At 32.9% G+C, this 25,443-nt stretch overlaps 1 protein-coding gene across 1 annotated transcript in view; it reads right to left on the reverse strand.

The window, feature by feature from the left end:
- LOC127718805 (low-density lipoprotein receptor-related protein 8-like) overlaps nt 1-25,443 on the reverse strand; it is a 49,243-nt gene that overhangs the window by 21,620 nt on the left and 2,180 nt on the right. Inside the window, exons 2-3 of the mRNA XM_052224873.1 lie at nt 4,298-4,891; nt 2,198-2,401 (exon numbers count right to left, since the gene is read on the reverse strand). Of these exons, the coding sequence (XP_052080833.1) occupies nt 2,198-2,401; nt 4,298-4,823 (730 nt within the window). The 5' untranslated portion in view covers nt 4,824-4,891. The remainder of the gene's footprint in view (nt 1-2,197; nt 2,402-4,297; nt 4,892-25,443) is intronic.

The raw sequence follows: 25,443 nt of genomic DNA on the forward strand, positions 1-25,443 counted from the left end.
CATAATCCCTGAAAAATCAGGGATTCTACATAATCCCTCATTATACAAATTCACTGTAACATATATATGTCTCTGATTGGATGAAATTTACCGAAAACCACGCCTACCTTAAACTAATACCAAATCAACCGCACTTGAAAGAAGCATATATCAAACATGGATAAGATTACTAGAGATTTGGTTGGGTATCAACATTTGAAAATTTTAGACTCTTTATTCAAACTCTATATCCAAACTTAGAAGTATAGAATATGCCCGTAATGCAAGTTTTGCAAATTAAGAATAAATTTTACACACCATTTCACCTACCTATTGAGGAAGAAAAAAAAATTTCGACTATTCGAATGGTTCACTATTCGCACAAAAAATCATCAGCAATTATCTTAGATTAAAAAATCAAATAGTTCTTTTACCTGTATGCAATCGCAAAAATAATTCATAAGGAGGCAGGGTTAACAGAAAGAAGGCAGAATATGCCGTCTCTGTGAATCAAACGACATTGGTGACGAGTACCATTACATTATGAATTGTGGAACATTTAAACTAGAAAGAAAGACATTTTTACCGTACTACTGTTGGACAAATCCTAATATCTATGAATTTGGTCAACTGTTTAACTCACCACGTATTGTAATATTAGATAAACTATGTAAATTTGTCAAAGTTATGTGAAAGTCAGTCCTCCAAATTAATTTAATTGTATCGATCACACATGCATGTAATGATTGTATCTTATAGTTATGTGTATGTATGTTCTCTATAACTAGTAATTGAAGTTATATGAGAAATAATGTATTCGTATTCCTTTACACTATAAATTACTTGTAGACAGCCTACCGTACGGGTAATATACAAGTGTATATAATACCATAAAGTACTTAATCCTGACCCGTCCTTGTAAATGGAAAACTCTGGATTCTCTTTGATAGTGACATGAGAGATCATAAAAGACAAATCTAACAAAACTTTCAAAAGTGTTTGCAAAAATTGAAACGAAATAAAAGATTATTTTGCAGACGAGTTACACATTGAAGTAGGAAATTTGACCGAATGAATGAAATAAACTGTAAAAAAAAAATTCAGTGCACATCTTTCTAGTGGCGAAAAACACGCATATAGATGAAAAAGAATAAGTATATTAATAATAATTATGATGCCAATTTCATAAATTCAAGGATAATAACTATAAAACAATCTTAAACACGATTTGTGATTTCCCAGCTATATAGATTAAAACAGATTTATAATTTTAATTCTTACATTAAATTCTGAAAAACACATGCATGGCTCTGATCCTTGGCACTTCAGCGAACAATATTACATGAAATGCACGATGCTATTGATCGAAAACAAAGATGAGAGATTCAAATTGTAAAATCAGCCGCTGGACAGTAGAGTTTCTATTAATCATTCAATTATAATTAAAGACTTTTGAATGGAAAAGTATGATAGAAATACCTTTAATTTATTGTAATTACATATAATTTTTTGTCAAATGATATTTTTGTTAAACTGCTCCAGACATGGTTATAAGTAACCGTCAGTCCATAGCGATATTTCATAGCTCTATTACAAATCCCGAAAAAAATAATAAAGGAAAAATTGATGTTCCCTTGGAAAAATATATCTTCCCCATGGGAAGAATTAATGTTCCCATGGGAAGAATAAATGTTCCCAAGGGAAAAATGTGTTCCCATGGGAAGAAAAATTAGTTCCCTTGGGGAATTTTAGAATTTTCCACGGGAAGAAGCTATCTACTAATGTTCCCATGGGAAACTGTAGTACCGATGGGAACTTTAAAATTCCCATGGGAAAAGTACTTTTTCCGATGGGAACTTAAAATTTTCCCATGGGAACTTCTAATGTTCCCATGGGAATTTTTAAATTTCCCATGGGAAATGTACTTTTAATCAGCTGTGGTGACAACAGTGACATGTTGGGACATATGGGGAAATTTTTTTTTTTTATTATCTATCACTTGGCCAGTAATATTTGTGTTATCTTGTAAACCGACAAAGTCAGATTTGCCAATTCTGGAATGGCAAATTTGTCCCGCACAGTGTTCGTATGTTACAAGGGAGAGAACCAGTCTAGCATTCACGATACAACTTGACACCGTGATGACGATAACTGAGACTTGGTATGATCCAAGGACATATTTTAAATGGTTAACGGACGTTGACAGCATAAATCTTACCGTCTAAAGTTAGTGAAGCTCTGTGTATTCTGCCGTCGCCCTCCTCTGCCCAAAATATTAGCTTTTCTTGATAATAAAAATCTATGAATGCTCCTTGTCCTAATCCGGTGTGTAAAGGAATGGTATCCTGTATGGGTATGTCATACAGTAAAATCTGATGCCATGTTGATAAGAGTAAAATTATGGGTTCACTAAAGGTGTTATCTGTAAATTTGAATATAACATAATGTAGTATCGATAGATAAGGCGTATAAAGTATAAAATACTGACAAAAAACGACAAAACACAAACAAAACACAAAAAGTATAAAATACTGGCAAGAAACGACAAAACACAATCAAACGAGTTCAATATGAATTACAAGGGAGCTTGAAGTTTCTCTGTTCTTTGTGGAATTACATACCTTAACACTATGATCAAAATTTAAACTATCTGCAATATAATGAATATGGAGCCCTGGTCCTAGTTTATTGTACACATAGCTGTTAAACATATTGTTACTATTCAAATAACAGCTAGAATTAAAGTTCTGGAGCAAGGGAAAACAAGATTTCATATTCTTAAAGAATGTAAATCATTGAGATTCCAACTTTTCTTACACTTACATGTACCTGCAACAACTTCTATAGTCCACATTTACCTACAACAACTTCTATAATCTACACTTACCTATAACAACTTCTATAATCCATACTTACCTACGACTACTTCTATAATCCACACTTACAATCCACACTTAACTACAATAACTTCTATAATCTACACTTACTTACGACAACTTCTATAATACACACTTACCTACAACAACTTCTATAATCCACACTTACCTTCAACAACTTCTCTAATCTACACTTACCTACGACTTCTATAATCCACACTTACCTACGACAACTTCTAAAATCCACACGTACCTACGACAACTTCTATAATCCACACTTAACTACGACAACTTCTAAAATCCACACGTACCTACGACAACTTCTATAATCCACACGTACCTACGACAACTTCTAAAATCCACACGTACCTACGACAACTTCTATAATCCACACGTACCTACGACAACTTCTATAATCCACACTTACCTACGATAACTTCTATAATCCTCACTTACTTAAGACAACTTCTATAATCCACACTTACCCACGACAACTTCTATAATCCACACTTCCCACCATCAATTTCTTTAAGGTTACATTAACTTTCAACTTCTTTAGGGTCAACACTTACTTACAACAACTTCTATAATCCATACGTATCTACAATAACTTATAATTCACACTTACATACAATAACTTCTTTAATCCACAAATTACTACATCTTTGTTATGATCCATACTTACCTACAACAACTGTTTAGTGTCATCATATACTTACACAAACTTCTATAATACACACTCGCCAACAACAACTTCTTTAATCCACATACTGCTAGAACAAATTCTATAATCCACACACTACTTCAACCACTTCTATGATCCACACCGTGCAACAACAAATTCTATAATCCACACTTACCTACACGAACTCCTCAAGAGATAAAACTAACCTAGGATAAAACAACTCACCTACAACAATTTCTTTAGAGTCTACATCTTTGTAGAAGAATAAGAGGTCAGTAGAATCTAGGATAAAACAACTCACCTACAACAATTTCTTTAGAGTCTACATCTTTGTAGGAGAATAACAGGTCAGTGGAATCTAGGATAAAACAATTCACCTACAACAATTTCTTTAGAGTCTACATCTTTGTAGGAGAATAACAGGTTAGTGGAATCTAGGATAAAACAACTCACCTACAACAATTTCTTTAGAGTCTACATCTTTGTAGGAGAATAACAGGTCAGTGGAATCTAGGATAAAACAACTCACCTACAACAATTTCTTTAGAGTCTACATCTTTGTAGGAGAACAACAGGTCAGTGGAATCTAGGACAAAACAACTCACCTACAACAATTTCTTTAGAGTCTACATCTTTGTAGGAGAATAAGAGGTCAGTGGAATCTAGGATAAAACAACTCACCTACAACAATTTCTTTAGAGTCTACATCTTTGTAGGAGAATAACAGGTCAGTGGAATCTAGGGTAAAACAACTCACCTACAACAATTTCTTTAGAGTCTACATCTTTGTAGGAGAATAACAGGTCAGTGGAATCAAATCCGGTGTCATTAGATTCTTTCAATGGTATACACAGATTTTCCATGTCCTCTTCCATCGGTTTTTCTGAAAACTTGCTACATTCCAGATTTTCTGGCCACTTGTATCCATATGAAAGCATACGCTTTTCACACTTTGTTTTAGTATCCATACACAGATCCCTGCATGGCAATATAAATTTATCGAGATCGTTGCAAATTGGAACATACAAGGAACATAGAAACTTTTGTAGATTTTCACTGCATTCAATCTGTATCAAAGGATCAAAGTGTGATAATAGATTATCAATGCTGTCCTGGTTACGATGGTTAAGCGAGTTTGGTAGCTTTGTGTAGTTATATGGCATACTTTTACAAAACTTCACTGTGATAAGTTCACAATTGTCCGAAACTGACCCTCCCAGTGTTAAATGTAGAAACGTAACAAAAATAAAAAGCAACTGTATTGGTTCATCGTTGTATAACATCTTCCTTCATTTCAAATAAACATCTTCACTATCTTCGCTGATTAAGAAATTACTCTTTTTAACTAGATCTGCAATATTAAATATTACACGAATCAAGTAAAAGATAAGACACAGTCACAAGAAAATAATGATGGATTATCAAACGATTGAATAGTTAACAGCAGCATGTTATCCTATTAATGATTTCTCCAAATAAATGCTTCGGACTTGGTGGTAAGACAGCTAACTTTTCTATTAACAGAAAAACATTAATTTTCAAAACCTAAATGTCTGAAGTATATCTGCGTTTGCATTTTGCATAAATATGACATTTATCAATAGTTCTGCGTCTGAATGGTTACAATGTAACAATACAGATAGCATACATTTATATCAGATGATCTGACAGGAAAGAGCCGAGAGAGCCAACTGCGACAACTTCCGCTTTAGTAATATGCTGTCTGTTTTCGCAATTGTGCACGAATTCACTGGTAAGTTTGATTTTCGATTCGTTAGAGATTAAAGTGGGATGAATATTTCATTTCTTGCTTAAGTAATTAGTTTTATATCAAAAGTTAATCACTGTGTGATAATTGGACGCATGCCACCATGAATTAAGATGATCTTCTGTAAAACTCATTTTATGTAGGTTTACTTTAGCTTGATTGATCGTTGGGTGTCCCCTTTTTATAAAAAAGTGCAAATGTTCTATCTTCAAAACTAATTCACGGTGATGGCATACACATTACAAGCGCATTGCCAAAATATGTAAAGAAACTAGAAAAAATGTTAATACTTAGATTCTTTGAGTAATATTTTAAATCACTATACCATTGACTATTAATCAGCATTATTTCCATAGAATTTCACAAAATATATAGGACATAATGAAATACTAGTATAATTTTAAATACTATTATCTTTCCTACTGATCGTCTATATCGTAGACACGTTACAAATTCTTTAGGAAGCAGTGTATATGAATACATGTTACCAAATTAACCTATCTGCATTCCTAAAACATCTTTGCTTAAGATATATAAAACTTTTTAAGCGCAACTCGTGATCAAATTATTGGTAACAGCATAAGCGTGGTACAATGAGAAAACTGGAAACAAAAAATATTGCCCTTTCAAAGTAAATCTTAAATGTTCAAATTGATAAGCAAGTTCATTTAAAAAAAAAACCTTACAGTGAACAGGAAAAGAAAAGAGAATAAATGAAAAAAAGACTTCATATGATTTTGATATTTTCTTCGTCTTAAAAGGTTTATGGGGCTTGTATAAATAATGTCTTAAATGTTGTCATACCAAAAAATTACTTACGAACGAAACAAAACAAAATTTATTTTTTTGTTACCTGCATATAATTATATGCCACCCAAAGGATCCGTATATGTACGAAGTGAAAAATCTAAGAAAAAAATATAGAAAAATGTAATAGTTTGCAGAAAGGTATACAATTTTTAGAATAGTTACTCAGTCCAGGTCGACAAAGACTGTGTATTCGCAGAACGAAATGAACGTGGTTATGTACTCGCACAAGCAAACCGGACTTGGCTGTGGATTTAACCAGTCATTCTGTATGACCAATAGGACGTACCTCACAACGAGTAATTGTAAGGCTGTTTGTTCGTCCAGAGAGACTGACGACGCCTTTGTATATCATGTACGCCATTGATATAAAAGTTGCTAAGATACAATAAATCATAGATAATGCAAACTAGTTATCTTTTATTTCCTTTAGAAGCTAAAATCCGTTAATGTATATCTTATCCCGGTTATTTTTTTCTCAACTTGCAGCAAAAAGAAATATCTTTGAAAAATCAGTACATCAATTTTCTAATGAATTTTCTCGCTAAATAATCAAAGTAAGACCATATCAAGGTGTAGGAAAGGAAATTTCTCATAATGAACTTGACATAATTATTAATACAAGGAGATGTGGTTTGAACGTCAATGAGACAGCAACCCAACAATTTTAATAACTGAAAAATATCTTGAGGTCAACATACAGTCTTTAACACCAGAGAGGCGACTATGCAATATTTCAAGCTTTAAATCGTTCCTTGTCTAAAAAAATGTTGTGAATAAATTAAATAGAAACTATCAAAGATACTTGGGTGAGTTCAGGTTTTTAATATCTTAACACCTTCCGCTTTTCAATCTCGATATTGACTGTTTGGTTCATGGCTGCACATGCAAAGACTTTAGTGACAACAAAGAGGATTTTTGTGCAAATAAATATCATACTTTTGTAAAATATCAGTAATGAAGTAAAGACTATAGAATCTGTATATATATTGCTATTTTTACTATCTACCCACAGACGTATATAGCAACCAGACCAAAAGAACAAGGTCGTAAACAACTACAGATCATCGAAAGGCCTTCAACAATGAGCAAAAACTCATACCTTGTAGTAGCTATAAATGACCCCATGAACGATAATGCATAGTGACCGCAAGTTATGTTTGCGTTTCTCATTTTTACTCTAGGGTAGTCGTTGAATTGAATTAAAAAAAGGGAATAAAAAGTATCCTACTATGCCATTTAAAAGTAGCTCGTTCATTAAATCTCATACATACAAACAAAAATCATAATACTACTACTCTCTTTGTAGTGTGGAACATCGACCAAAAATGATCACTTTCACGGAATTTGTCTGCATTATTTCATTTAGTAATGGAGTACTGTAGACACAAAATGTACATGCGACGAATATAAGCATGGCATTGCTAAGCCATTTTAAGTCAAAATTAACACCCTGTCAATCAAAAAGGCTACTATTTAGATGTAATGAATCGCTGATGTCAATATTGTCAACTTAATAATACAAAGTTACAAAGAGTTAGAGACTCCTTTATTGATTAGCTATGTATAAGAAAAAATGAAATTATATGACGGCAGAGATTTCTACAGGAGACAAGTAACGAATTTATAATCCAGATAACAGATCGATTCGTTGTCCTAAGATATCTTTTAATCCCCCCCCCCCCCCCCCCTCCAACATGTAGAAATGTGTTGTGTTACTATATTTATAACCAACACAACAGAAAATCACAAAGTCTAGGAAAAATTGTATCCAAAACTTGTGTTTGAACGAGCTTTTAATGTATCTAATTGATGATCGGAGATTACACGTGAAAATGAAACCTAACTCGAAAGAAACATCTGTAAAACATAAACTATCTCAAGTTTGAATTAAGTAAAAAAGCAAAAGAAAACGAAATACAACTGTACGTACTGACCTGTAATCAAATAATTCTTGTAACTAGATAATGCAAGGAATCAGACGTACAGCGGCTGCACAGCGGTTTTCTCTTACAGAGGTCAATACAATTGCTTCACTTGGGTACTGTCATAAAGGTACAAATACAATTAGGCCTATATCTTCATTGGAGGTAATGTCCAACAGGAACAATTACAACTAAACCCTCACTGGAGTAATGGGTTAATTCACTAAAGGAACACTTACAGTTATAGCTTAAATGGGGTAATGTCTTACAAGAACAAACACAACTATACCTTCACTGGAGGTAATGTCCTACAGGAACAAATACAATTAAACATTCACTGGGGGTAATGTCCTACAGAAACTTATACGATTCTGCCTTCACTGGAGTAATGTTCGACAGAAACTTATACGATTATATATAGCTTCGCTGGGGTAATTTCCTACAGAAACAAATACAATTATACCTTTACTGGAGGTAATGTCCTACAGAAACTGATACGAGTTTGCTTTCACTTGGGTAATGTTATACAAAAACTTATACGATTATAGCTTCAATGGGGTAATATCTTACAAGAACAAATACAACTATACCTTCACTGGAGGTAATGTCCTACAGGAACAATATATAAATAACACATAGCTGAGAGGGTGATAGAGCAGATTGTTACCCCGAGAAAACATTGTCAACTGAGGCGAAGCCAAGGTTGACATTGTCTTTTCGAGGGGTAACAATCTGCTCTATCACCATCTCAGATATATGTTATTTAATTTGTTATACTGAATGTTCTGTTATTACTCTCTATTAAATTTCAAATTCAAAGTAATAAAGTATGACGTCTTGTACATAGCAATCATCCGTATTTAGTAAAGCGCACAGTTGAGCAAGCGTCTTCGTGAAGGGTAATAGAGTATTTGCCATGGGATAGAGTAAATTGTCTCCCTCGTATTAACCAGTCAAAATCTAGTATTTGGACATAAAGTATAATAAATACAATTAAAGCTTCACTGGATATAATGTCCTACAGAAACATAAGTATATTATTCTGCCTTCACTGGGGTAATGTTCTCCAAAAACTTATACGATTATAGCTTCACTGGGGTAATGTCCTACAGAAACAAATACAATTATACTTTCACTGGCTGGTGGTAATGTCCTACAGGAACACATTCAACTATACCTTCACTTGGGGTAATGTCCTACAGAAACTTATACGATTATTAGTATACCTTCACTGGGGTAAAGTTCTACAGGAACAAATACAATTATAGCTTCAATAGATAATGTCCTACAGAAACTTAAACTATTATAGCTTCACTAGGGAAATGTCCTATATAGGTTTATAAGGTCATAGCTTCACTGGGGAAATGTGTGCAGGAACAAATGAAAATAAAGTTTCACTGGAGGTAATGTCCTACAGAAACACGTACAATCATAGCTTCATTGGGATAATGTTCTACAGAAACTAATAAAATAACAGCTTCACTGGGGTAATGTCCTACAGGACCATATACAATTATAGCTTCACTGGGGTAATTTCCTATAAGAACAAATACAGTTATAGCTTCAATGAGTTACAGAAACTCATATAATTATAGCTTCATTGGGGAAATGTCCTACAGAAACTTACACAATTATAACTTCACTGTGGATATGACCCACAGAAATAAATACAATCAAAGCTTCACGGGGGTAATCCCCTATATGACTTTATTATTGGGGATAGCTTATACAATAAAAATATCTGCACAACTCGAGGCATCCATTACAAATTAAAGAAAAACAACAATCATTCTTCAATAAATGTATCGGTTTGAAGGAAATTAAACTTAGTGTGAGTGATAATTTACAGTCCTCGAGAAAATAAATTGTAAAATTGATAGTTTCATCTATAGAACATATTTCCTTACATTTTGTAAATTCATATCTTCTGTATATTTCACATATTTGGTTTTTTTTTCATCTCTTCTTCGATCTTCTCCTCATTTTGTACGAAAATCCATTATATAAAGTGTTTCTTTAGCGAACTATACAAGCTTTATGGTTAAGTTTTATCTGATTTAACATTATCTTGAATTATCTATAACAGTGTTGGACTACATTGTTTTCCCATTAGAGGTGTGATATATTTTACAGCGCTGAAAATGTGCGGTGCTATGCACTTTTATATCATATTATCTCTTTTTTTACGTTATAACTGATATTAAAACATTGCATATTGATTTGGTTTGTAAATTGATACCAATCAAAAACCTATCATCAAGTTTTATCTTTTTTAAAAGCAATACAGACATGACAGTCTATAGACTATGACTAAAGTATTAATAAAACTTGAAAAGTCTTACTGTGTTACTAATTCGATAAATTTTCCAAATCGATCTAAAATTTCCAATTATTTGACTACGAAATCAATTTCAAAACAAACAAAAATCATCCGTGCATTGACAACATCTTTCAGTGAAAATATATATTTACATAATTTTATAAGACATATATAAGTAGTACTCCAGAAACCTATAACAGGGAAAGTATACGTTTATGTCAACGTTACTCTTTTTGTTGTTAGGGTATTGTTAACTTTGTTTCCACAGGACTATATATAAGTTCATGTCTGAACCAAGTCAGGAATATGACAGTTGTTTTTTCAATCTTTCCGTTGGTTGATAACGTTCGATCGATTTAAATGTCAGTTTTATAGATTTCCCCTTTTTGAATTTACCTTGGAGTTTTTGTTTTACTTATTATTATTTTTTCATATCATACGACACATATAAATGTATGAGGAATGATGTACAAAATGCTGGCATTTTCAAATCATTAGATTTTGTCTATCTATCACGGTTTTCAATACATCAGCGACTACGTCCATTTTACCCGCTTATGTTCTGTTTTTAGCAGTGGTATCCATTTTGGTGTAAGATCGTAATATAATTTACAAACTATAGTCTAAACATCTAAGGATCAATAATTCGAATTTGGTTCGAATAAGTTCAGTAATTTCGGTAAGATTTTGAAACCATTTACGACAGACGAAAGACGACTATGGACGCCAAGCGATGGCAAAAGATCAGGGTCAGGTGAGCTATTTATATTTTTCTTTAATCCGTCCAACGCCAAACAAAATATTGAAAAAAATACTGATGATAAAGAAATCAAGAAATCAATTAATTACATGTCCTAGGAGTTTAATACTGCATACACTGTATCGTTACAATCAAATTGGTCCTTATTAAGGCATACATGATAAATATCACACAAACATTACTGAAAAATACATAACCAAAAAAAATATAGTCATGAACGTATACAAAAAGACTGTTTCGGCCGGTTTAAGAAGCAATAATAGCTCTGCTTTTGTAATCTAATTAAAACCTTCTCAGAAGAAAATAATCCGAACTATGCAGATGTACCTGCTGAGACATTATTGAACAAAAACATACAATAGCACTAAAACAACACGGTGTTTTCTCAAAAGTCTGGCATTAACACTAGAATGTACTCTAGTATAAAAAATCATATTAGACATGCAATTACTTTGTAATGAAAGTGGAAATTTATCTTATCGTCATCTAATCATTTCATCTTATTCAAATATTGTACAAAAAAATTAATATTTATTGAAAAGCATCCAACATTTGAGTATATTAGATCATTACGATCTCTGGGTGTTGATCTTATGAGGTGTTGTTAATGATACTATAGAACGATCAGCATTTTTGTGTATAAAATTGATGGAATTTTCGGAATCGTACGCCACCAAGATGTATATTATTCGGCACACCTCGGCATATCTAACAACCTAGAAGTAGGTTAGCGGAATATGCCGAGGTTTGCCAAATGCAACATATATGGTTATCTGTCATTTTGTATTGTAATATTCTACATAAAAAGTTACAAAAATTATATTAAGACTTTAGTGTTTTGTCTAACTGTCTAACTGTGCAAGGCTAGACCAAACTGACCACAATTTCGGCATCTGACTAGCGGTCTGAGAAGACCAATTTAATAACGATATTTTCAGATTTAACAAATTTATTATACCTCTAACCACAAAACAATTTTGTTCTTTTCAGATCTCCTTATCTTACGCCTCACAAACATTGTCATACTCGTTTGTCGACAACTTTTATTAGGAATTGTTACTCAATAATAAACGAAGTAAACAGAGCCTGTGCTAGAAAAATCATTCTTCTGAATTAAACGTTTATAAGTTTGCATCTTTATAAAATTAAGGAGATGTCGTCCGAATGCAAATTTGAAAACTATCCACAAAAGGTCAAAGGACGGGGTATAAATCCAGGATTTAAACAACTACAACTCGGCCTTCAACGAGCACAAAACCTATAACGTGGGGTAAGCTTTTAAATTACCCGGGATACACGAGAAACCATTCAAAAGAGAGGGCTTACAGATCTATTAAACTTATAACAAGTCATTAAACATCATGTTTTGTAATGAGGTACCAGATAGTATCTATCATATGTCTTATATTTTATATTCTGTTTTCTTCCTAACGTCCATAATATAGATATAAGAAGATGTGGTATGAGTGCCAATGAGACAACTCTCCATCCAAGTCAAAATTCATAAAAGTAAACCATTATAGGTCACAGTACGGTCTTCAACACGGAGCCTTGGCTCACACCGAACAGTAAGCTATAAAGTGCCCCAAAAATTACTAGTGTAAAACCATTCAAACGGGAAAACCAACGGTCTAATCTATATAAAAAACGAGAAACATAAGTACGTATTGTATTTGTTAATTGACTTAGCTTGATCAAGTTTCATTTGAATTCTATAGTATAACAATGTTGACAAATGTGTTAAAAAAAAGTAAATGTTAATTCTGAAAGATTTTGCCTTAGTTAAATAAATGACTAGTACGTATACTTGACGTCAAAATATCTCATTTAAGAACTAAATATTTTATTCATTCATTAATTTGAGAACTGTATAAATTCACTTTTATATTAATCTATTTATACAGGTCTCCCTTTCGTCGCATTTTCAGCGACTTTAAGCGACAGTGGTTGAGAAATATGGTATCTAAAGAGAAGTTGGCAGTTTATCTCGAGATTTTTTGACGATATGTATGCAATACAAAGGAATGTCGCTATTTTCTGGTGATCTGCGAAAAAAAATGTGTTTTTTTTTATATGACATCATCATACATGGTCGCCTCTTGAATTTCAACTAATGAAAAGCTAAGAACATACAACATTAAAACATAAAATAATATTATGGCTATAACAGCTGTAACATTTACGGTCCGATATTCTATCGATACTTATAATTTGGCATTGCACAAGATCATGGTTTTCTCTGATTATTCATGGCGTCTTGATACTAAATACATTTGATGTGTTAGTCTTGGATACATTTTTTTTATTAATCGTTATTGGCTTTGAACAAGCTCTCGACAACTGCGAGTACTGTCAAATTGATACTTTAAGTCATAAGTCTTTTTGTTAGTTGTTTTTTGTATACTCTGTGTCGATCTGATGAGTCAACCCTGTTTCAAGTGATATTCATATTTTGATCTTATATTGTGCTGTTACACCAATGTCACAGGTTAAGAGGGGGTTGTTTATCGGAAAAAAATGTTTGACCCCGACGCATTCTGCATGTGCCTGTCCCAAATCAGTAATCTGTAATTCAATGGTTGTCGTTTGTTTATCGTTTATTGTTTTTTTACACAGATCAAGCCGTTACTTTTCTCGTTTGAATTGTTAAACAGTGTCATGCCGGAACTCTTTATAGCTTGCTATGCAATAGGGTTTTATCTCTTTAAATATCAAATAGAATCAATTTATTAAAAAAGATAAGAAAATATTTACCTATGCATATACGTATTATTTATTTTAATGCTTATATTCTGCCATTGTTTGATTATTGTTGCAATATATGGGGAAGTTGCTATGAAAGTGGAATAAATAAACTTTATAAGTTATTAAAGAAATCTGCTAGGGTTATAGTAGAAGCTGACATAATGACATCATCCAGTTTGTTGTTTAATAGTTTAAACTGGTTAAATGTGGAAAAACGCATTCAATATCAAAAGGCAATACTTGTATTTAAATCATTAAATGATATGGTTCCTAACTATTTACAAGAAAACTTTCATTTTATTGGTAATCAGAATTATAATTTACGTTCGGCTGATGAAAAACTATTAAATCTTCCGAAACCAAAAACAAACTTTTTAAAGAAAACATTTACATATTCAGGTTCTCAAATATGGAACAGTTTACCAAATGAAATAAAAATGAGTAATACACTTGTATCTTTTAAAACAAAATGTTACAAATTTTTCATCAATTGTGCAAATTAATATGCTTTTTCATTATTATCTAGATACAATTGTATATTGTGTATAATATATCATTATAATATTGTATGTACTTATAAATATGTTATTATTATTTTGAGGACTCTCAGGAAGATTAGTTTTAACTAATGGGATTATACTCTTGAAATAAAGATTATTTATTTATTTATTTATTTTATTTATTTATTTGGTGAAGGCCGTATGGTAACCTATAGTTGCTAGCATCTACGCCATTTGGTCTCTGGAGCAAAGTTGTCTTATTTGTTGTCATACTACACCTTATGATTTTTATAAAGACATCTTTTGCGCATATATCTGCTGTTTTTAGTAGTGGCGGATTCAGGGGGCGTAGATTTTATGAAATAACATCCCCACCCCCTTTCAAAAATCCTTGATCCGCCCCTGTTTAGGAAGTTTGATTAAACACTATCTGACGGCGTGTATGCCAACGCGAACAGTAGATATCGTACGTGATGACAACACAATTTTATTCAGTTAATTTCAGTCTGAAGAGAATTTAAAGCAAGAAGAAAATCGCAAGCTTCTGTCCCTAAAATAATTGTTGCAATGAATCCTTAACGTGCAGTTGCAGAGAGCGACACACTCGCACTAAACGTCTCTATTCCGAATGATTTTAATCAAACAACTGTCATAGATGCATGTCAGTAACTGCTAGCAGTCCTTTGTTAATTTATGTTGATCATTGCCATTTTGCTTAGTTTCTTCTATTACCTATTCTAACGTCGGACTCGGACTTCTTTCTGAGTGTTATTGTGCATATCGCTGTGTGTTTGTCTATTCCACATTGGCTAGAGGTATAAGGGGAGGGATGAGATCTCACAAAACAGGTTCAACTACGCCGCTTTTTTGTGCCAGTCCCAAGTCAGGAACCTCTGGCCTTTGTTAGTCTTGTATGTTTTTTTAATTTTGGTTCATTTATATATATATAAATATGTTGCGGAGTTTAGTGTGACGTCCATTTTCGCCGAACTAGTATACATTATTGTTTAGGGGCCAGCTGAAGCCCGCCTCCGGGTGCGGGATTTTCTCGCTGTGTTGAAGACCCATTGGTGGCCTTGGGCTGTTTTCTGCTCTTTGGTCAGGTTGTTTTCTCTTAGACACATTTCCCGTTTCCATTCTCATGCTTCTAAAAATAGAATAGCATCCTGTTATTCTTGTACACTTAAAAATACTTCGTGTATTGTGTTAGATAACCTTGTTTAATTCCTCCTAAAACGAAAGCTGATTTTATCAGCTATAGTTAGAGGAGGGGATAAGGCGTCTGCACAATGCTAGGCGGTGTTGTCGTAGAAGTGAAAAGTGAAAAGTACAGGTTCCAGCCCCGCTCGGGATAGAAGTAAAGAATCAGATCTACTCTAACATTGTTAGGCTGATTTTCTAGGCACTTTATGTATATATATGTACATATAATTCATTACTGCAAATATTAGTTTAACACCCTCATTCCCCCTCTTTAAAATATAAAGATCTAGTCGTCAGTGCACAGAGCATCCTAAAATACTAGAGTTAAATAGTCGAGGGAAAATACTCATCAATTTCTTTGAAGATAGAAAACCATAATATTTAATCAGATGGTCAACCACAGTGCATTCAATATCGGTATAAGATATAATGAAGCTGTAAGAACATGTAATGATTATTACGGGATACGACTCATTGAAAAGGATAGAACACTGGTAATACTATTGCCGTAAAATCTATTTCGTGATGAAAATTCTTTGTATCTTTTAAATCAAAGTTTTATGTTCCGCAACGATTTCACTTTAATTTTCAGGATAATAATCAGAATTTCCATTTCAGTTTATTTTGGAGTGTCGCCGCTGTGATAAATTTTTTTTTTTTTTTGCTTTTTCAAGTATGTTTATTCAATTAATAGAAATCTAGCTGAGACCCTAAACACGAAGTTGGTCTATTAAAATGCTACTCAACCAACCGATATGGTTTCAATTGTTTGTTGAAGTCTGATTAAGTGGAAAGTACAAAATGTATATAATAGATGTGTTGATCTTTAATGACTTACTGAAGCAGGAGCTGCCTATTTACTCTCCCGCAATACTTCGACCAAAATCAACGGATTTAACTTGGTTGCTTCATCTTTGGTTTTTACTGCGTTTTATTTTTATTATGGTTTTACTCTTAGTAATGTTATTTCCTTATAATTCTTGGAATCTAGGTCAACTAACTTGAGTTAATCTTGAACTGCAAGATGTTTGTGAAATATCTTTTAAGTTGGTTTTGACGGGCCAATCAATATGGTCTCTAGCAACAGACAAGGTTATATTTTGTTATTACTCGTGATAAGAAAAATTGTTTTAGAAATTAATACAAACCAGTGATACAGGCTTAAAAAGCCGAATAACTATTACCATCAACTTTTATCATTTTTCTATTTATGATAAAATTTAATACCTTCTAAATCTAAAGTCTTATCTTTAATTCCTAAGTATGACATAACATAGATTTTATTATCGCACTGGAATGCGCTTCAAATACTAAAATTCATATTTCAAAATATAAAAGTAAAAGGTCAACAAAAATTGAAAAGAACGAAGAACATTTATTACTTTCAATCACTTAATCAAGTGGTTATGGTTTTTCTTGTTGATTGATTAATACAGTTAAAAAATGTATTATTTTTATTTTCCCTGCGTATGCAGTTATAATGATGAAACAGTTATTCTATTATATTTCATGAATCTCTTCAAATTCATAGTTGTATTTGGCCTTTATATACATTTTGATTCGAGTGTCACTGATGAGTCTTTTGTAGACGAAACGCGAGTCTGGCGTACACAATTTTAATCTGGTGTCTATGATGATAAAATTGAGAATGGAAATGGGGAGTTTACTTACGAATTAGTTTGTGTTTGGGATTTTTCTATTATTCATATTATATATTTTAATTATGGATACAATTTATATTTGGGTGTACTTTTGGCCCTTTTCGGTTGTATCAGCTCTTCAACTTTTGTATTTAGTTTTGAATTTCCAATATTTTGGCCTCGAGCATTACATGTCGAAATGTATATCTGGTTCAGTAAACTTGGTACCGTTCAGTTCCATAAACATAATGAGACCGTAAGCTGAACCCAATATGTCATTTTTAGTTTGAGGAAACTTGGACCGTCTATTTTAGTGTATTAAAAATGTCAGAATTTCTGTAATACATTTCTGGAGTTGTCTTAAAACTCAGGACCTTCTTTGTTTATTTCTATCTCTTTGTTTCACCGCTTCAACATAGAAACAAGACATCAGCTGTATACCAAAATGTTACAAGAAGAGGTAGACGCCCCACCCCCAAAACAATTGTATAACAAAGAGATAGGTAAAAACAAAAACTTCACTCATGTCTTGAACCGATATTCTAAAGGAACAGAGAATGACGGGTGATGTTATTTTTATTAAAAATGTTAAATTGATAAACATTTGTCAATCTTTCATTTTTCGAACAGACTCATTTTATTTACCAACGACAACAGAAGGTATTTTTCTATATCGATACGTTACCTGTCTGGACAGGGGAAAAGAAAAGGTCAAGACAACAGATATCTTTTAAGGATTTTGTGCAATATTTAACAAAAACAGGAAAATTAATATATAGCTGGGGATTGAACATCTACAACATCTGCAACATATTGCAATAATCGGATTGATGTTGCGACGATCAAAACTGATCTGATAACGAAAACATAATTAAATAATGACAAATAAGTCACTAAACCATGAAAATGAGGTCAAGTACAAGGGCTGTGTGCCAAACGGGCACTTTTCGACTGTAAACTGTTTGTACAAAAAAATAAGGATGATGTCATCTAGACATTTGACCTAGTGACCCGCAAAAAATAGTGGATTTTTTTCCATAGTTCTGTTATCTACCCAAGATTGGTAAAAATTTGGTAATTATTTTGTTCAAAAAGATTCTCATATATGTATAAATAGAGATATATAGATAGTATACATATCAGTCGACCAGCATATATCTCAAATGCTGTCTGTCAGTAACTTGAACGTATATTCCAAGTGAAAACCAGATAAACAAACGTTCAATAAAAAAAATCGTTTAACTTCATGCGGGATCATTTGGGGATCTCCCACATTTATACATCAAAAGGCCATCCTGTCCACACGTACCGATCGAAACAAACACATATAACGCACACCCAAAGCAGCAACTTGGCATCTTGAATCTCACACATTCATTACGTAAAATCAGTTTAAAATCTACATGCAGTAAGTAATTTAGAGAAATATGGACTTAAAACGTAGCTTTGAATTGGGCTTACATGCTATCTGTATTTCCGAGCTCTTACAATATAAAAATGAGGTGTTATGATTGCCAATGAGACAACTATTCATCAGAGTTAAAAATATGTGTATATAAGCAATCGTAGGTCTCCGTAACGGCATCCAACAAATCGGTATCCAATATGAAAATAACATACCGTATAATCAGCTATAAGATGCTCCGACATCAAAAATGTGAAACTATTCAAACGAGAAAACTAACGTCCTAATTCATAACAATACAATTAACGAATAACAAATATGACAGACATGAACCAACGACAACCACTGACTTACAGGCTACTGACTTGGGACAGGCACGTACAGAATGTAATGTGGCGTAGTTAACATGTTTTTGAGCGCTAAACCTACGCCCCTTACAGAACATGGAAAGTGATATAACAGCACAACATAGGAACACACTGTAAAAATCAGCTTCAGATGACTTAACTCAATAGGTCTTTTTCAAACCAATATAAAAATAAGGAACTGTGGTATGATTGCCAATGAGACAACTATCCACCAAAGTGAAGTGTATGCAAGCAATTATAGGCAACAGTACGGCCTTCAACAATGAGAAAAAAACATACCGTATAGTCAGCAATAAGAAAAAATGTGAAACTATTCAAACGAGAAAACTAAAGTCCTAATTTATAACAAAACAGTTTACGAAAAATAAATATGACAGACATGAACCAACGACAACCCTCCCCCTAACCTGGGACAGTGGTGTTACAGCACAACAAGTCGTCGAATTCGGCGAAATTGAAAAAAAAATTAAATAACGCCACCTTTGCATCAAAATTATTTTACATTGAATGGAAGCGAAATGAATCTCTTACTTCTGTTTTGAGTAATTTATGTTCCGTGAAAGCTGTAATGTACTTAAAGCGTTTTCATTTGGCAAACTAACAAACTGGGGGGAAAATGTATAAGCAAGACAAAATCTGTCAAATACATGACTCTCGTAAATTTTAGCAAAGTGTAAAACTGTTTATTTCTTCATGGGAGAAACACTTAAAAACCGCCGGAATATAAACTATGACATAACTGTACGAAATGCAATTATGTCTTATGACTCGTCATTTCACGTATGAAAATTGCTTAGTTGGTACCTACTGCCAAAGTATGCAAGATAAAGTTTGTAAAGAAATAAGGTATCTGTTATGTCTGCCCGATACGAGTTTATAGAGTAATTACCTTCATTGACAATTGAGATAAGTATTTATGTAATGTGTGCGAAATAATTAATCCTTGATCATAAATAATATAAGATGACATAGTATTTCCAGATAAAATATCTATGTGAATAAAACCTTACAGATGCCAATTAAGACAGCAAACCAATAAAGACTAGTGTCGCAACGTGAAACCTACTTAAAATATATTTTCGTAATATCGAACATATATTTAGTTAAAACCTTTTTGAAAAATTGCGGCTTTCCACATAGTTCATAACCGGAGAGCATGAATCGTTCCAAAATTACCCAGCACTGTACCAGCTGGGGTTTAAACCCATGACCCGTGGCACATAAACCACTGCTCTATCAACTGAGTCATTAGTAGGAGTACAGTGGTCATTTTGGAAAGAAAATCATGCTTTACTGTTACAATTTGCGCCTTACATTGGGCGCAAAATTTGATAGTGGAGCATGATTTTCATTTCAGGTTCAATCCGTAGATCTGTAAAACAGAGAGCCACTACTTTGAAAATATAATTTACATATATCATAAATTATATTATTCCACTGTATGTACATTTTGATAGTTTAATCAATATTTGATTGGTTGGGAATATCCCACGTGACATTGAACAAAACTTTTTATTCCACTGTTTAAACATATTGATAGTTTGATCAATATTTGATTGGTTGAGACTATCCCACGTGTCATTGAACAAATCTTCATATTCCATTCTGAGGATCATATTCCCCTCTGAAATGTCGGGATTACTTCGTGCGACGTTACGCGCGGTTAATGATAGCAAAAATCATTATCATGTTCAAATTTATTTCAGACGATAAAACAAAAAGACTTTTAATTAAATTTTGATCCTTACTGTTTACCAATGGGTATGTCGTGTTTAGTTTGACTTACAAAAACAAGCGGATAAGGAAAAAAATGTATGCAAAATAATATTTAATGTATTGATAGTAAACAAAGCATAGGCAGTGGAATAAAACATTCATTTCCCTTTGCCTGGGGAGATATGAAGATTTGCTCACTCTCGAAAAATCATAATTGCCTCGAGCAGAGCCCTCGTGAAATATGAATATTCTTGGGTGAACAAATCTTCATATCTCCCTCCGGCACGGGAAATAAATGTATAATATTCCACTCTGAGCATCATAAATTAATATTTTATGTTCCGGTAGTAAACAATGTACAGACAGTGGAATAAAATATTCATTTCCCTTGGCAAAGCCCTCGTGAAATATGAATTTTCTTGGGTGAACAAATCTTCATATCTCCCTCAGGCACGGGAAATAAATGTATAGTAACCAGAATGCTGTTAAACTACGATCATTATAGTGGGAAAAGATAACTCCTATGGAAGATTGTGGTCAACTTTACTTCAAATATACTGGGTAGGTTAGAGAAGTTTTGAAAATATTAAATTAAACAAAACGAAAATAAAGTATGAACTATTAATCGCATGATTCATATACTTTTTTTTGTTGCATTGCAATACTAGTCATGCAATACTATATACAGAACGTCATTTTGGATGATTGTAAAGTCTTCAACTTAGGTCAGTTACTTTGAAAAGCAATTGCAATACTGTTTCTAACTCAGTAAGTGAACTTTATTATGCAATCATAATGAAGAAATAGAACATTAGGATATTGTTTTTCTATGCTATACAGTCCGCACAAAGAGCTTCACATTCGTCCGCGCAATTTCAGTGATATGACACTCATGAAATATATGCACGATACCTTGGAAGCACGATTTTAATTTTGCTTCTTACAATTTTAATCCCTAGCGACACTGCAAAATGTTCTAAATCTTTTTTTTTTTAATTATTTTCTTACATTTAATTTTGAGATATTTAGGTTACAATACATCCCGACAACTTGAAGTGACGGCAGATGTAGCATTAAGATATATTCTTACATGTTGTTATTAGTTTTTGGAGATGGTAATACTTACTTTTGTCTGTCAATACTTTAAAAGAGAGGAGAAAGATACCAAAGGGATAATCAAACTCATAAGTCGACAATGCCATGGGCAAAAACGAAAAACGGCCAAAAGACAAACAACAGTATACAAAACACAACATTTGACTGTCACTAAGAATCAACTTTATTACTGTAAGAGGAAAATTTAAATCGTAGATCTTAAATATTGTAAAGATGACATAATACTTGATGCTTAAAATTTATTAAGTCTTTGACTTACAATTTTATAGCCGACTGTAGCCAATACTGGTATGTCAGGGAAACAATCAAAGCTGCGATCGACGACCCAAGCACTTCTATAACGGAATAACATACACTTCTATAACGGAATAACATACACTTCTATAACGGAATAACATACAAGTCCTATATATACTTTATTGTCATTACGTGGACACACTTTTCGCGAGGTCTATTTTTGATGTGCGCGGAACGAACCAGTACTGTTTCAGGGGCGTGTGGCGATCATATATTTGAAAACAACGATGTAACAGCTGAGAAAGGATAAGAAAACATATAAATTGTTTTCTATATGCAATAATGCATTAACCTGACTAACTGCTCGACAATAGACTGATGCGAAGAGGAGGTTGGTGCCTAATCGTAAGAATGCATTGTAGTTTAAGATGGAGTAAAGATTTCCTGTATTTTATTAAATAGTAACTTGCAACTCTTGGCAGATTGATACCACGTCTGAGCATTGTGTTTACTTACAGATGTTAAATTACCTTTCTCTCTTATCTTATTGATAATCGTTAATATTCATAAAATCTTTTTTCGCACAAATATAACGTACAAGTAAACCTCAAAGAGTTATGACTTTTTACAAGATCATGTCAATGTCCTTTTTAATCATTCCAAGGAAAAACAGCCAACTTCCAACGGGAAAAATACGAAACGAATTACCAGCATTTTGTGACCATTCTTTATTATAATTTATTTTAGAAAATTGAATTATTGCTATGTGTAGATTTGAAATAAGTAGTTATTTCTTATATTATACATAGCAGGCATACTTCGTTAAATGTTTTTATCATATGTGTGTTGTGCTAATTATACTATTGGGTTGATTATTAAGATATAATTGATAAATATTATTATGAGTGGAATGTCATATTGCACAATTCTTTGCAATTACAATAACAATTATCAATATTCTTCAAAGGGATTGCTTCACAACAATATGCGCAATAACCCTTTTATTGTTCACTTTAACTTCGAAGAAAGAACACTTCGGTTTACAACGTTACCATTACTATTGAACTATTACACTGAACGATTGTAGCGCAATTGCACATTACCTATATTGCTTATGTTCAACAGGAAAATAACAATACTACATGTATTATTAAATTAAGCCAGTCTAAGATCTTATAAAATATTTCCAGGATCTGTCGTGGAACCAAATGACGTCAGCAAGACTGTTGGTTCTATAAGGGATGACAGCAGAGGCTTAACTTCACGATGGAACTTACGGGCTCATTTATGGTTCCATGGAAAGTCAGTAGAAAACCGTATAAACGAATTCAATAAAAACAAGACTAATCTCTAACATTAATATATCTGTCTGCAAAATGATTCTGTAACATTTTCAATTCTTTAAAAAAAAAAAACCAAGTCAAACAAGCATACATAGATTAATTGCGTATAGAAACAACATAGTTGATGCAAACGTTTATGAAAATTAATTAGTATATACATTTTAAACTACGTTTTTGTACCAAGAGTTAACATTAAACCATAACCCCGAGTGGGGTTAATAATTGTACAAGTCGAAAGACAGACAAGACCATGGCCAAAAATTTTAAAAAAGAAGAAAATAGAAAAAAAAGTCTACAAACATTTCACAAGAACTCAATATTGTGTAATATAAACCACACAAAAAGTCTGATATGAACTCAAATATAACTGCATCTCTTGATATTTGACAACTTATTTGGAACGAATTTTAGATGACGTGTTTTTCAAAAGACAATCAATATTCCTTTTGGAGCCAACAGTGATTCTCTTCTTGTTCCTTGTTGTATTCATATGATGAGGATTGTATACAGGAGATTCTCATGAAGAACGAAAAGAAGCTAGCGGCATCCTTTCCCTTTACGTTTCGATATAAAGATGATTTCTACTTCCTAAATAATTCAAAGAGTGGTGACTATGCTGATCGCATCTTTCCCATCGAACATGAAACAAAGGATACCACAGATACAGATCAGTCTGTCTCTGTGTTCACACACTTTAAACTTAAACTTGGGCAATACTTGTAGCCATGCAAAGTGTAGCAATTAAGCTACAAATCACGTAAGTTGTGTAGGGGTATTGTCCATGTAATATTGATACTTATGATTTGTAAGTAGGACTTATCTGCACACCGCCAATATATATGTTAATCTCGACGGTTCTTTTTTTTTTTTTTAATTATGATAGCAGTAGAAAAATGCAAAAAGCGCTACTGGGGTCTAAGATTGTGATCACCTGGACTAATTCCTTTCAGCAGTAAGACCCATGGCGTCCGTTAGGTTGTGTGGTATTCTAAAACATGCATCCCATAAAGAGTTGGGAGTTTAATCCTCAGATTCTCGTGTTAGTCATGTTCTTATTTCATTTAAAGCCCAAATACTACTATATAAGGAATTTAAAGTTGACTTGCTACAGGCAACATTTCTACCCCTAATACACACACATTCTTATCATACTAACTGTTCATTTTCCCCCATCTCGCTTTGAAGACATTTCTTAGATGTTTCAATGACTAATGTGTTTCGTCCTGAATATACATGAAATATGTCTCACTGGACATGAAAAAAACAATAATATTAATATTCACAATAGACAATGACTGAGGAGGGGGGGTCCAAATAATTTCTATGGAAATGAGATGTGCCAATGCTTATACAACTGCATACCAAATACCAATGACCTACCAATTGTCGTACCTCTTAAAATGACCTAATCACAAACTAATATATTGTTGACGCCTAAGTTTTACTTTTTTGACTTGACTTCATTGGGGCGGGACAAAAAAAAGATGTGATATGCGTGCCAATGAAACAACTATCCAAACGAGACAAAGAACGTAAACAACTAAAGCTCACCGTGCGGTCTTCAACAATGAGCAAAATCCATACCGAATGGTCAGTTATAAAAGGAGTCGGAATGAAAGAAAATGTGTTACAATTCAAAAGAGAAAACTAACAGGTTTCACTCAGCATATTCTCTGTGCTTATTATCTATGCTTGTATTTATTTTACTTAATTTTATTACTGACATTATTAATAAATATGTATTTTGAACAAAACAATAAAGAAAATCCTGATACACATCGTATTTCTTTAAACAATCATGTATAAACATAAATTCAGCAATAATTATAGTTTTATTATTAAATCTAAAAAATACCGGTGATTTTAAAGCTTAGAAAAATTTGGCTACTCATTATTATACATATAGGTCCCTTTGGGACATGCAGCTTCTCATGTTTTCAGGTCTTCAACATCCATAGCTTTGGTTTTGTTTTGGTTTTGAGCGTTCCTGATGAAGGTAAATCCAGAAAAGCGTTCGGACGCACGACATTATATAAAGTGCTAATTTCAT

The sequence above is a fragment of the Mytilus californianus genome, unplaced genomic scaffold, assembly GCF_021869535.1.
Source record: "Mytilus californianus isolate M0D057914Y unplaced genomic scaffold, xbMytCali1.0.p SCAF_10, whole genome shotgun sequence".
Classification (NCBI taxonomy): Eukaryota; Metazoa; Mollusca; class Bivalvia; order Mytilida; family Mytilidae; genus Mytilus; species Mytilus californianus.